The sequence below is a fragment of the Anguilla anguilla genome, chromosome 17 (assembly GCF_013347855.1).
Source record: "Anguilla anguilla isolate fAngAng1 chromosome 17, fAngAng1.pri, whole genome shotgun sequence".
In the NCBI taxonomy this organism is placed as follows: domain Eukaryota; kingdom Metazoa; phylum Chordata; class Actinopteri; order Anguilliformes; family Anguillidae; genus Anguilla; species Anguilla anguilla.
In genome coordinates, this window is record NC_049217.1 from 31566539 (window position 1) to 31581385 (window position 14847).

At 49.8% G+C, this 14847-nt stretch overlaps 1 protein-coding gene across 1 annotated transcript; it reads right to left on the reverse strand.

Moving 5' to 3' along the window:
- Positions 1-11: 11 nt before the first annotated feature.
- On the reverse strand, positions 12-14631 carry arhgdia (Rho GDP dissociation inhibitor (GDI) alpha). Its single transcript, XM_035397073.1, has 6 exons — positions 14483-14631; positions 5785-5974; positions 5454-5537; positions 4744-4820; positions 3625-3688; positions 12-2458 (listed from the first exon to the last, which is right to left on the reverse strand). Exons 2-6 carry the CDS (start codon positions 5969-5971, stop codon positions 2259-2261), a joined length of 612 nt encoding a protein of 203 aa, XP_035252964.1. The 5' UTR covers positions 5972-5974; positions 14483-14631; the 3' UTR covers positions 12-2258.
- Between the last annotated feature and the right edge of the window lie 216 nt (positions 14632-14847).

Below are 14847 nucleotides of genomic sequence, written 5' to 3' on the forward strand. Positions count from 1 at the left end.
AGTGACTTTTGTCCATTTATAATTTTATTTTAGGTCCCACATTCACACTCGCTTTTTCCTCATCACAGAGAAATGATTATGAAAAACAATTCAACCAAGATTACCATCAATACAGATCATAAAACAGCAACCAGACAAAAATAATGATATTGGATAAATCACAAGGAGTAATTATTAATCAAAACAGACTATTGTATCTCAACTCATTATATTGATCAGTATATTCTTCAATGACATAGCCCAGCCGTTCCTCTTGGTCATGTTCTTGCCCAGTCTGGGTTTACAAAGTGAGAGAAATCAGAAATCAGCCAGCCTGCTAAACTGGTACAGGGTTTCAGTGAGCCTGGGTCTTGGGGTACCAGCCTGACGCAGCAGGTCCACACCCCTGGGACAGTTCCAGAACATTCTCAGTATGGGCAGAGGAAACCATGGTCACCAAATGTTTGCCTACAGGTGGAAGGTGACAAACAGTGAAAACAGGACAGGCAACGGCGTTCAGTCTGAACTATTTTTAATGGTGACCCAGGTGAACAGGAATCTTACAAATATCAATGAGTAGCACACAGTTGAAATCACCAAAAAACTACATAATTCTTTTTAATAAAATGAAACCGTGAAGGTGAAAAAATATGGAGTGTACAAAACGTGTTAATGATAAAATCCCCGGAGTGCCTGGAGCCACAGCCCATGTTAGAGTACGGGGGGATATCGAGGCAGAAACGGACCGCTACTCGCACACTGCATCAGACCTTCGCCTGTCGCACCAGCGCACCTGCTCACCTGTCGCACCAGCGCACCTGCTCCCAAACCCCTCTCACCGACGGGCTGGTTTATTAATGCGCTTTTACAGAGAGTGCAGTGGGGGGGGGGGGGGGGTCAGCCCACAGGCACCCGGACGGGTTTTGATACTGCTATCAGACCAGAGGCCACTTTCATCCCTATTCCTCTGCTCAGGCACATCTTTTTTTAAAAAGGCAACACTGGTCCCGACAGACTCAGGGTAATGGGAATCAAGGAGTGTCGGGGAGGCGGAGAGTGACCTCACTTCCTCTCCCTGCAGGGAAGAGGAACAGCAACTTCCTGGACCGGTGGAAGGTGCAGCACCATGAACCCATGGAAAGCCCCTCAACCCCCCCACCCCCCCCCCCCGAAAACCTTATTCACGTGCTTCAGGTGGCACTCTCTATCCCAGACACGCCAGAGGAGAAACGTGACCGCACTAGGCCCAGGCCACACCCACAGCGTCACGCTCAGGGGGGTACCTGTAGAGGGGGAGGGGCTAAGGATGCATTCTGACAGGCAGGAGGCTCGTAACAGAGTCACCTCTCGCAGCAGGAATGACTTCATAAGGCCACAAGGCGGCAGGTGAAATGTAATGAGGAGACACCAGGTTCTGGATATTTAGAGGGATCTGCTGATGGGCCAGTGCGTCTGGAGGGGGGTGGGGGAGGGTCAAGGGTCTTGGTGGGGGCTGAATGTGACAGTAAAACTTCCCTGCAGGAAGACTGGGGGAGGAGACGGGTTGACTGGCAGATGGTGCCAGACACAAGCGCCTCCCTTAAAGAACCTGAACATGAGGGAATAGGGCCCTCTCTCGCCCATCCTGCCCAGGGGAGTCAGCATAAGGCAAAGGGTGAAAAGAGAGAGAGAGATAATTACCATACAGAAGATATACAGAACACACACATTCAGGAGATATGAAGAAAAAAAGGAATGTCATAGGGAGAGAGGGTGAAAAGAGGGAGATGAGGACAGAGGGAGGAGAGCAGGAGATCAGGAAAGAGAGGAGAGGGGAGTGGGAGAAGAAGAAAGAGAGGAGAGGGAGAACAGGAGAGAGGAGAGGGGAGTGGGAGAAGAGGAAGTTTACAGGAACAGGAATGGACGCTGACGGAGGAGAGAGGAGCACCGGTAACAGCTGTGCCACACTTCCATTTTTTTTCTTTCTTTCTTTTTTCATCCTTTATATTTAAACAAAACAAAACACAAAAGTAGGACAGTGCACACTTGTTTTTGTTTGTTTTCATACATTTCTGTTTCCAGAAACTTCCGTACTGCTGAGCTGCTGGAGGGGTGGTGTGTAGGGGTGGGGGGTGGGGGGTGAGAAAGGGACACTGGGGGGGGGGGGGGGGGACTGGGAAAGACTGGACGGACAGAGAGCTTGCGCTGGTCTTGCATCTGATCCATAAGAAGGGAAGGACGGAGGGAGGAGAAAGACAGGGGGACAGAGAGAGGGGTTGACGGGGGGGACGGGGGGTTGGTCAGTCTTTCCACTCCTTCTTGATGTTGAGGTTCCATTCCCAGGACAGGTGGTCGTGTTTGTCATCGTCGGTGAACTTGGACTTGATGTTGTAGGTCCCGCGTGCCAGCATGCCCTTGGGAGCCTCCTCCAGGGGGGTGAGGAACTCGTACTCCGTCGGCCGGGGGCCGTAGCTGCCCACCATGTAGTCCGACTTGTCAACTACGGGGGGGGGGGGGGAGGGGGGGGGGAGAGAATAATGCAGGTGAGTTCCTTTCTGATGCGCTCTCACCCAGAGCCAGGCCAGTGTTCACACCAGCTGACTGACACGCTAAAGAGAAAGCAGACTGGAGAAGGCAGACAGGCTCTCTGTGAACCATCAGGCGGCTGCCATCTCGCTAAGTGGGACTTTGTGGTATCTCAGGGGCCGGATGTGGTGTCTGTCCCAGACCAGGTCAGTGGCTCCTTTACAGCAACAAAACTTCACTCTGCAGCTCCACTGAATGAAGGTACATAATATAAAAAAATCTAGGCTAAAATTCACAACTATAAACTTTCATAATTATTTGGCATTAAAATGAAATGCCGTCAGAGACACATAGTGTTCCATAAGCACGTTTGCACTGGAGTATCGCTGATTATGGCTCTGCGATATCACAGCGATGATAGCTTTCGCTCGCCGTGGGCTACATTTGCATGGCTACATCACACTGGACATGACAACATCAGCCCATAAGAGCAGCAGAACTATGAGCAGCCCAAAAGAGCAGCAGAACTATGAGCAGCCCATAAAAGCAGCAGAACGATGAGTAGCCCATACGAGCAGCAGAAATATGAGCAGCCCAAAAGAGCAGCAGGACTATGAGCAGCCCATAAGAGCAGCAGAACTATGAGCAGTCCATAAGAGCAGCAGAACTATGAGCAGCCCATACGAGCAGCAGAACTATGAGCAGCCCATACGAGGAGCAGAACTATGAGCAGCCTAAAAGAGCAGCAGGACTATGAGCAGCCCGTAAGAGCAGCAGAACTATGAGCAGCCCGTAAGAGCAGCAGAACTATGAGCAGCCCGTAAGAGCAGCAGAACTATGAGCAGCCCATAAGAGCAGCAGAACTATGAGCAGCCCGTAAGAGCAGCAGAACTATGAGCAGACCGAGCATTTCAGCCCTGTTGCACACACACAGGATTCTCTCCACACCTCGTTTACAATTTCTGCTTTCAGCTTTAACAGCCAGTAAACGTCAGCACAATTAAAGCAGACCCATATAAGGGCGAGTGGATAATGACACACTTATCTTTCTGTCCTGAAATATTCTATGGCAGTGGACACGAGCGCTCTGTGATGGAGGGATGAACGGGGAACTGGAGAGATGAAGGATCATTCACTCACCCCTGACTCCTTTTCTGGAGGTCTGCTGTACGTACTTCAGTCCCGAGACAATCTCTCTGTTCACCTGGAGAGAACACACACACACACATTTACACCCACGAAGCACACACACATTTACACCCACAAAGCACACACACATTTACACCCACAAAGCACACACACATTTACACACACACATTTATACCCACAAAGCACACACACATTTACACCCACACATTTACACACACACATTTACACCCACACATTTATACCCACAAAGCACACACATTTACACACACACATTTACACCCACGAAGCACACGCACATTTACACCCACAAAACACACACACATTTACACCCACACATTTACACACACACATTTATACCCACAAAGCACACACACATTTACACACACACATTTACACCCACGAAGCACACACACATTTACACCCACGAAACACACACACACATTTACACCCACAAAGCACACACACATTTACACCCACGAAACACACACACATTTACACACACAAAGCACACACACATTTACACACCCACGAAGCACACACACATTTACACACCCACGAAGCACACACACATTTACACCCATAAAGCACACTGAACAGTTACAGTTGCTCAGATCACATCTCTGCCTGCACAGAGCAGGCTGGACATTTTCAGCTGCAGAACACAGAGTATAATCCCTGCTGAGGTGAAATGAACTGTAATGTAAACCTAATCCAGAGTGACTTTCAGAGCCATCAAAGAGTAATAAAAAGGGAGGAACTATTAGAGCTACACGGAGAAGAGGAAGCACTGCAGTGAGTAATGCACACATTACACAACTGCAATAACAACATGTTTATTCACTCTTGACTCTTACAACCTCCCAAATTCACTAGTTATGTAAGCTCTGAACTAGACACCATCTGGCATTAATAAAAAAGCATTTGCAGTCAAAGTGTGAAGTGGAAACCAAAGTGAGTTCAGCTCTTTGTCAGAACTGAGGCGTTCAGTCTGAAGATACTCGCATTATATAGTCATGTCACTCCTTGGCTGCCATCTTAGTTAGGACCAGAAAGTGAAATTTACTGACTGACAATTAAGACCGGTGAAGAAAAGCACACCGAATTTCTCACCTTAAAGCTGATCTTTATCTTGTATTCGACCCCCTCCTTCAGCACAAAGGACTGCTTCTTAAAGGCCTCCAAGTCTCCTATTGGAGGGAGAGAAGCAGCGATGAAGAGCCATTACACACACTGAGCACGTTCCACTTTGGAAGGACTGCTGATGTGTGTCACTGTGTGTCCACCAGGGGGTGCTATTGTGCTCCCACCAGGATATGACCTGCCATTTATGCCATGGACCACTTGAGGACAGAAGTGTCTCGAACCATTGAAGGAAACAGCTACATAACACAACTTTGATCTACTTCAGCTCAGATAGCCCTTTCCTGGAACATCGGGGAGTCTGTATTTGTACATGAAAGCATTCTAAAATGACAACCATAAGCAATATCAGCATATATAATATACCTATTGTGATTCCAGTGCTAGTTTGAACTTGGTAGGATTCTTGCTTGCTGAACAAGCTTACTCTACAGGGTTGGAGTCCTGATCGATGTGGTCACTTCTGGCACTACGATCCTTACTTCACTCTAGTGTTTCTTTTGCGCCTCTACATCATGAAACCTATGCACTTGTTGTACGTCGCTCTGGATAAGAGCGTCTGCTAAATGCCTATAATGTAATGTAATGTAATGTAACCTAACCCTCACATGACATATAATCTGTGTCACGTTCACCAATCAGGTTTGCTGAGCGCAGACGGCAGCCTCAGTGTGACTCACCCTGCAGGTCCAGCGTCAGGGGCCCCGGGGCGGTGTCACACAACAATGTCAGCCGTGTCACCTGCACGTTCGCAACAGTGGGGTCTGCAAACGCACAGGACAGGAAGCTTATAAGAATAACTTAGCAGGAGAGCTGAGATGACTTTTAAAAGACACCCCCCCCCCCCCCCCCCCCCAAAAAAACCAAGCGGACCGGTATGGCTCCCCGGGGGAGGTACTGGGCCTTCCTGGGCCTGGGGGGGGGGGGGGGGGGGGGGGGCGGGGGCTGGGGGGATTCTGGGCCTGAGGGGATGGGTGGAGGGGATTCTGGGCCTGGGGGGGGGGGGCGTACCCGCGGTGATGGCGGGGTTCCCCAGCAGCGCCTCCTTGTACTTCTGCAGGCTCTCGTCGTCCTTGTCCAGCTCCTGGATCTCCTGCAGGCTCTTCTGGGCCGGGGGCCGGTAGTCCACCGTTTCCGTGTTCTCGTTCTCCGCGGCGATGGCCGCCAACTGCTCCGGGGTGGGCTCCTGCTCTGCCATGATCTGGGGGGGGGGGGGGGGGGGGGGGGGGAGTGCACGTTACAGCACGTTGCATCCCAACGCCACACGAAATCACACACTCACAGGAAGCACCAGAGGCTCATTCTTCTCAGCGCACAGGCCAGACGGTTTGGCCGTTTCCTCTAAACGTAGAAAATCTAAACAAGGACCGGTTCTGAAAAGTCTAGGTCAGAGAAAAATGTTGACAGCAAATCAGCTTTAAGTTAAACTGCGGTGTGTGCAGAATCGAACGTATGTGGCGAACACAAGCCACGACTTCCTCTTCCAGGCTGCAACTAGCTTGTTATCGGAGAAAAGATACAATTCAATTCAGCCAACTTTATCGATCGCTTCCTTTTTTCCCTCTTTGGCTGTGAAAACATCACTCACGGGTGAAACAGTTTCGTTCCTACCACAGAATGTCCGGTAGAATTAGAATCCCCACAGCAAAACAACTCAAACATGCATCAGTCAGGACAGCATTCAGATCAGAAATACACCGTGAACTTAAATCTAAATTTAAGATATACACTGCCAGGCTTGAGAAATTTAAATAATGTCTTTAACGAGGGCATACATTTCACTGCATAACACAAAATATGAGGAGGCCATAGATACGGTTAAAAAAGACTGTGGAAAGAGGAACAACGCGCCCAGAAATGAGCATCAAAGAAATGAGCATGACAGGGTGGAAAAAAATAAAATGAAAATGAAATGGACTCATTTTTTAAACTGAGAAAGAGAGGTCTTCCTCAGCAGTGCTAATGTCAGCCCTCGTGTGCACAGTGACCGAACGCAGACCACAGACCCGCCCCCCCCTCCCAGACCGCCTGGGGAGATAAAGGGCAAAGGGCGGGGCGGGGGGGGGGGGGGGGGGGGGGGGGCAGCAGAGCGTTTTATCTGATATAACCCCCGCCCCCCCACACACTGGCAACAGCTCACACATTCACTCACTCTCTGTCACACGCACACGCACGCACGCACGCACGCACGCACGCACACACTCCAGCTGGTCATCTCCAGGTCAGCAGGGCTCCTAGCAGCTGAATGTTCCAGAGAACGATGGAAAAAACGACAGGAAAAAACAGAGTCCGCACAATAAAGAAAAACCCTCCGTTTAATTGCAATAATCAAACCCTCAGCCTTCCCACCCAAACGGCTTTTCCTCAGGATGTCCAGAGGATGACGGCACCATGCTGCTCCTGTTATCAGGGGAGTGGAGCACGTTAGCACGTTAGCACGTTCTGCAACAGGAAGGTCTGTTCATACTGAACGCAGGAACACAGCGCACCCCAGCAAAGCCCCAACCTGAAAGCCGTCCACATTTTTACTCCGAAAACACTTCCTCACGTGGCCCCATTCTGTCACAGCTCGCTGTGCCAACCGAACGGGGCGAGGCTCGCTCACAGCGCACAAACACCTAATTAGAGATGGAGCAGCATTCAGGTCTGTAAGCAGTGCTCCGCGGTGTTCCGCAGTGTTCCGCGGTGTTCCGCGGTGTTCCGTGGAGTTCCGCGGAGTTCCGTGGAGTTCCGCAGTGTTCCACAGTGTTCCGTGGAGTTCCGCGGTCAATTCAGTTCAGCTCTCTCTATGTTGGGGTTTCATGCTCAAAAACCCTGAGTCAGGAGGCGGGCACACTATACCACCCAAAAGACCAGAGGTGTCAGAGGCTGGGTTACATGTCTTCCCTATAGACAGATTACCCACAGAGATTACCCACAGAGATTACCCACCCTGAGCTGAGGGAACCCAAAACAGCACTAATGCTGGGTAGGGAACCCAAAACAGCACTAATGCTGGGTAGGGAACCCACATGCGCACGCTCAGAGAAGCCGTAGCGGCGGCATCGGGGGCGCGCCCGACAGACGCTCTAAACGTGAACACTCTGCCCTACAGACCCTCTCCAATCAGGCCCCTCAGCGCAGAGCTGAGAGAATCAGCGTGTTCCAGATCTTCTACCCCAAACCGCACTGCAGTTTTATATCCAAGTGTAGCGGTGTGTTCATCTGTTTATACCATTAAACGGGAACAATCACAAGGAATGAACGCCAGCATACAAACCAGCCATCCGGGACTGGTGTTGCACAACCCTATTATACACACAGGAGCCAACGACACACCCTGGCCAATCAGATCCCTGCCAGAACAATGAGAAATGTGAGGAATTCTTACGAGCCAAAGACTCCTCACTGTGGCTGGTGAAGGCAGGACCCGACACGGCCACCTTAACCCCTCCTCTGTTCCTTTGGACCAAATCTGAGTCAGACACCCTGCTGGACTGGCTGAAGCCATGACACCCCTTTAAGAGGAAGTGACATCGTTTGGCCTACATGGCCCCTCCTCCTGCAGAGCTTTGTGTCTGCTACACCAGTGAGTTCCAAACTGCGTCTGACACAGCGCCATCAGTAATATGGAACAGCTGCATGTTCCCAAGCTGTAATAAACCATAAAGGTCTGGGGGTTGGGTTGGGGGGGGGGGGTGCTGAGGCTTGAGAAATCTGGCATTACACAATCACTGGCCTTAATTACTAACTTTTACACCACATCATATCACTCTACTTTTTGATGCAAGCACATGACATAACACATCAGAGACTGAACCTTGCCCCCTTCGACTGGCCCCAGGACATATGCCACCTCCCTTCCAGGCTTTTCCACCTGGTTCTGCCCCCCACCCCCCACCCCCAGAGGTGTCCCTCTGGCCAGGACTACAGCCGAAAACAAAGACTCCATCATCGCACGCGCCGCAAAAATCTGCTCCGTGAAGCTCTCCCCCCTCCTGGAGCCTCGCTCGGCTCAGTCTGACCTTTGACCTCGCCAAGGGCTCTCCGGCACATTCTAAATTCCGGAGGCCCGCTGCCTCCTGGCACGTTTGCGCCATCTGAGAGTCGGACGGGACAGACAACCACACTGAAGGTGTCCTGAGGTTTCATTGGGGGGGGGGGGGGGGGGGGCAGAGAGACCAAACAGGGAGGGAGACCAAGCGCATCCTCCCCCTCCCTCGGCCTCACTCCGATCGGCTCGGGATAATGTTCTGCACAGAGACCCTGTGACTCGCTGTAATCCTGCCTCAACTTTAAAGCTCCTTACTGGAGCCCATGGCTCCTTTTCCACAGTGGAAGTTGTTGCAGTTCCTTCCTGAAGTTTGGGCTCGCTCACCTGTACAGACGCTCGTTCAGAGTCCTGTCCGTCGGCCACAACACAACGGTTCCCAGCATTCCTTCCTTCTTTACGATGAGAAAGTCGATCTCAACAGTAACATCAGGGACTAAACTCGGCCCAAGATTGTGGGGAGCGGCAAAGTTAGAGGTCTTACAGCCCAGGCCTCATATTTCGTAAGTTCATCAGGCACTTCATCAAAGCTTTAAAAGCCCAGAATACCACCTGAGAATTGTTTGGTGGAAGAGTTTACTACAGTATTGACACCATTTATCGGTGTTTACATTCAGGAGCCAACAGATATTACACTTTTGGTTCTGGTTGCATTTTCATAGGCTCAAATATGAACAATAGGTTACTGGTCTCCATAACCATCGCAAAGTAGCTGATGGTTTGGATAGCTCTGGCAGATCTCAATTTTACAGATACCTGGAATATTGTACAGCTGTGCAAATAGTGTAACTATCTGATTAGTAGACTTTGACCCAATACTGGTATCTGTTGTATACACCTTAGTGCTACATCCCATACCTCTTTCCACCTCCTGCTACACACCATCTCACCTGCTCAGGGACCCTGGATGCCGTAGGGCAGGGGTCACCTGTCTCATCCTGGGAGAGCTGCTGCAGGTGCAGCGTTTTAGCTCCAGCTGAACAATAAAACACCCGATTCAACCAATCACGGTCTTCATTTCAGCACTGCGCTAGAATGAAAGCACTTGCCCATGTTGAGCTTTCTTGGGTGAGACTGGGCACCCCTGCAGTACATCGGCGAGAGAATGAGAATTTTAACTGAAACGCACCGCCCGGCTGCGCCGGGACGAGAGCCGCCATTCCGGCTCCTGGGGAAGCACCCGAACGAGACGCCGCGCGCACCTCACCACAGGGAGCGGGCCTCGCCACAGGGAGCGGGGGGCGGAGATGAGTGATGTGAGGTCAGCAGAAAGGTCACCAGTACAGCACGTGTGTCTGTCTCATGTCAGTGGTACGGCGCGTGTGGCCCCCCCCCCCCACCCCCCCTCAGGCTCGTGGCGCAGTCAGTCTGAGGGGCTCGTGGCGCAGTCAGTCTGAGGGGCCCGTGGCGCAGTCAGTCTGAGGGGCCCGTGGCGCAGTCAGTCTGAGGGGCCCGTGGCGCAGTCAGTCTGAGGGGCCCGTGGCGCAGTCAGTCTGAGGGGCCCGTGGGACAGTCAGTCTGAGGGGCCCGTGGCGCAGTCAGTCTGAGGGGCCCGTGGCGCAGTCAGTCTGAGGGGCCCGTGGCGCAGTCAGTCTGAGGGGCCCGTGGCGCAGTCAGTCTGAGGGGCCCGTGGCGCAGTCAGTCTGAGGGGCCTGTGGCGCAGTCAGTCAGAGGGGCCCACGTAGCGGAATTCTCACGCAGTGACAGCGAAGCTCCCCAGTATCTGCGTGGGCACGGATCGAAGGCCGGGGGGCCTGAACGACTGCAGCTTCCTCACTCAACCGAGGAAGCTACAGGTCACCAAACACCATTCACATTTTCAGTAAAAAACGTTCTGGCCGAGCTCGTGCTACTCTGGCTAGCGCTGGGGCTGAGCTCGTGCTACTCTGGTTAGCGCTGGGGCTGAGCTCGTGCTACTGTGGCTAACGCTGGGGCCGAGCTCGTGCTACTCTGGCTAACGCTGGGGCCGAGCTCGTGGTACTCTGGCTAGCGCTGGGGCCGAGCTCGTGCTACTCTGGCTAGCGCTGGGGCCGAGCTCGTGGTACTCTGGCTAGCGCTGGGGCCGAGCTTGTGATACTCTGGCTAGCGCTGGGGCTGAGCTTGTGATACTGTGGCTAACGCTGGCGCTGAGCTTGTGATACTCTGGCTAGCGCTGGGGCTGAGCTTGTGATACTCTGGCTAGCGCTGGGGCCGAGCTCTTGCTACTCTGGCTAGCGCTGGGGCCGAGCTCGTGCTACTCTGGCTAGCGCTGGGGCCGAGCTCGTGCTACTCTGGCTAGCGCTGGGGCCGAGCTCGTGCTACTCTGGCTAGCGCTGGGGCCGAGCTCTTGCTACTCTGGCTAGCGCTGGGGCCGAGCTCGTGCTCCTCTGGCTAGCGCTGGGGCGCTGTCTCTGACGAGGGCCCTGCTGTGTGTTACGCGCAGGTTTTGGCAGCGCCGGCGGGTGATGATGCGCCGCTGGCGGCAGCCCGAGGCAGGGGCAGGGGCCCACGGAAGCACAGAGAGAGGCCTGTCTCATGTCAGACGCGGTCGCGCTGCAGAGAAGCAGCAGATAAAAGCAGCGGTGTGGGTGAGGCCGACTCTCTCACATTCCCACCATCGCAGTGCGAGACATTCAGTGCATTTAAAAAAAAAAAACATTTTATTCCACAACCTTCTGTCTGGTTAACATACGCAAGCAGAAGAGGAAGGAACCATGACACCGCAAGAAGAAGGGTTCTTTTGGTCCTTCTGAAGTAGCTTACACAAAGCTCTGTTTAACACCTTAAATACTTAGAGACTTAACATTCTAATGTGGCAGTAAATGCCTAATGGACGCACTTGCATTGTTTTATGGAGGGGAGAGATCTTACAGAACCAGGGGTGAATGATACAGAAAGTTCATTCAGAACCTGCTATTTTTTCCATTATAACAGAAACAAACTCTAATGATCAACTTCTCCGACTGTGGAAATAGTTCCTTAATAATGCAGAAACCTAATACCAATGTCTTTTTACATTCTGTTATAATTCCCCCCAATTGCCCATAAAACATAATTGCCTTCACATGCCTCATCTCCCAATATCAAGTTCAAAATTAAAATCAATATTTTCACAGGGCTGACAGCAACACCAGTTTTCCAAAATGTGTGATGTAATAAAATACTGTATTAATACAGTGCTTAAGGGCCGGGAAAAGGCGGCAAATACATGTTTACAGGGCAGTTTAATTTGCACAGGGCAGTTTAATTTGCACAGGGCAGTTTAATTTGCACAGGGCAGTTTAATTTGCACAGGGCAGTTCAGTCTTAATATTGTGAGTAAGGGGAAGGTCTGACAGCGTTTACCCTCCTGCTTCAAAATATCCCCCAAACTCCTGTGATGGAGTTTAAGCAACTATTCAATCGTTATTCTTTTGTAATTTTTGTTATAAACCATATATGTTCGTCTCCACCAAACATACCGTGGAATATATACAAAAGGTACCATATCTGGTAGGAACTTGCTTGATTTTACATGCCCCATTTACAGGTTAGACAAAGACAAAAAAGACAAAAAAAGAACAGCAGTAGTTTTCCACGATACGCAGTGCTTTTCCATGAACCAACCTCAATGGGGACAATGCCCTGATTTTTTGAGGGGGGAAAAATTTAATAATTTTCTGGGTCAGTTGCTTGTTTTAGGTATGCATAGTCTGAGTTATAGAGTTATTCAGGCCAAATTACATACTGATTGTTAACATTAAAGTGAGATTGAGATGAATCAACCATAATTTTAAAAAACAAAATTGAGTAATGTTTCAGATTAATTTGAGGCCATATAATTCGCTACTGAGGTACTTTTTTTTTTTTTTAGAAATATCTTTACAAAGTGAGATAATTTGTTTTTGTTTCAAATGTTTCATAGGTGCCATAATGGGACGTACATCACCCAAAGTAAAGAAATCTAGTAACCGTTACGGAAGTGGTATGTGACGTCACAAACGTGATTCACTGGCCTTTTGTGAGCAGGGAGGGGGAAAAGGTGTAACCCAACGAGTCTTCTGAGCGACTACTGTGTAAAATACAAGAACCAAAAATCTATGAATTAAGACACATGAATCTAAACCTAGCCGCTCCGACCGTTTTTCTATTTAAGCAAGCAATAAAGTATGTTTTCAAGTCCACAGGTACGGATACATGAAACGTGTAAAGTTAGACTTTTGACTATACTTTCTGTGGAACTAATCATAGCGGTGAAACATGTTTTACGGGCAGCTTAATGTATAAGTCTTTCTCCTAAAAACATGCTATTAATGATATAAATGTTATTCTCTATACACCCTAAGCGCATAAAAAGCGCACGCGGCCTGTTGACACCGCCCTACTGGACAGAGAAGGGCCGAGAATGAACCGCCGCCCGTCATACAGGAAGGAAGAGGATTCAAAATTGGGTCCACAGTCTGAATCATCACAGCCGACGAAGTCGCACATAACGAATCATCTGCAGGCTCAATGCAGATTTCTCGTCTCTATTACTGTACAAACCCAGTACAATCTTTCAGAGAAACCGAGTTTATGCCGGGCAACAATGTAACTGTAACACCGACTGGCCAAGAAGCAAAGATCACGTTAACCTAACGGAGTCCAAAATGACACTCCAAGCCATGAGAAAGCAGAGCGTGGCCACTTTAATGTCAGTTAAGGGATCAAACCAGCTCACACACACTGGGAACCGGCACTGCAGTTTCCGAGTTTTACAAACATATCACATCCACCTCGAAGACAACAGAAGTACAATATTAGTTTTTTTTAAACACAAGATAGGGTGCTAATGAAGCCACGTTACGAATATAAGTTCTTTTCCTATAATTTTCGCGTCTTTTTTCGTTATGAAAATACGCGCTATACGTTGCCAGATAAACCTGACTAGTCGGTTCATTCCAGCTGCATTCCATTTGATATTACACAATAGTAAGGCAGTGTAAGTGCAAAAAGGACAATAACGTGCCTAGCTAATATGTAACGCTATTGTGTAGTTTAAAATACAATGCAACGTCTAGCACAACGGTTAAAAGTTGTTTCAAGTCGGTTAACGGCAGGACACTAAACTACCATACAATTCAAGTTTCCCACACTCTGAACGTGCTGCTCGGGGTCTCCCGCATCCTGTCATGACGCTTAATGTCAAGTAGTTTTTAAAATGACCAAAGACAAACGCTTTCAGCAACACATAAGAGTACTTAAGTTAACCTCACCATCCAGCAAACAAAAAAAGAGGCAGCGGCTCGCGTTGTAGCTAGCTAGTTAGATAATCAAATTCTTGGCTGATTAAAGATATACACGTTCGGGAGAGTTCAGAGACCGATAGCTTGTTGGCTAGCAAGTTGACTGACAAATTAAGTAACTTGTTAATTCTAGCTAGACTGGCGGCAGAACAAAGAGAAGTGCCCGTGATGTGCCTTGGGGTTAACTGCAGGTTGTAGTGGTTGAACTCGGACAACATGCAACGTGTTTAGAAACAATCTGAGAATCTTCGTCGAATCGGTCTAGCTAGCTGATGTAGTTGGCTTACGTTAGTTAGTAATAAGTTGTGGCTTGCAACCGCATCTGGGCTGCTCCAGGAAAAAATACAGCACAAGAGCGAGTTTAAAGTTGCCAGACTAATCGACAATCTGTAACGGCTTCGGTTTTCACATACTGGTGGGCAAGCCCGGTCCTTACCGTTAAACCTCGGATGAACTAGGGTCTGCGCCTGAGCTCCTCTGTTCCACAGTGCAAGAATGGCGATCAGAGAGCGGAGCCGCCCGCCCCACACGCTTCCGGGAATAGCGACGTGCACTGCAAAGTTCGCGGTCGCGGCCCCGGAGCCGCGCAGCGCGTCACAGTAAATCAAACTACGCGAAATCGGACAGACATAATGCACGTTGAATTTTTAATTGAAATTCAGATTAGTCACACAGATACACGAAGATTTCCATTTTAATGGCCATTAAACAATGAAAACTTTGCAAGCACAATGCCACAATTTCATAGCACTGCTTAATATTTACTATGCAGTGGAGTTACAGCAAAGTACACCATTTTGT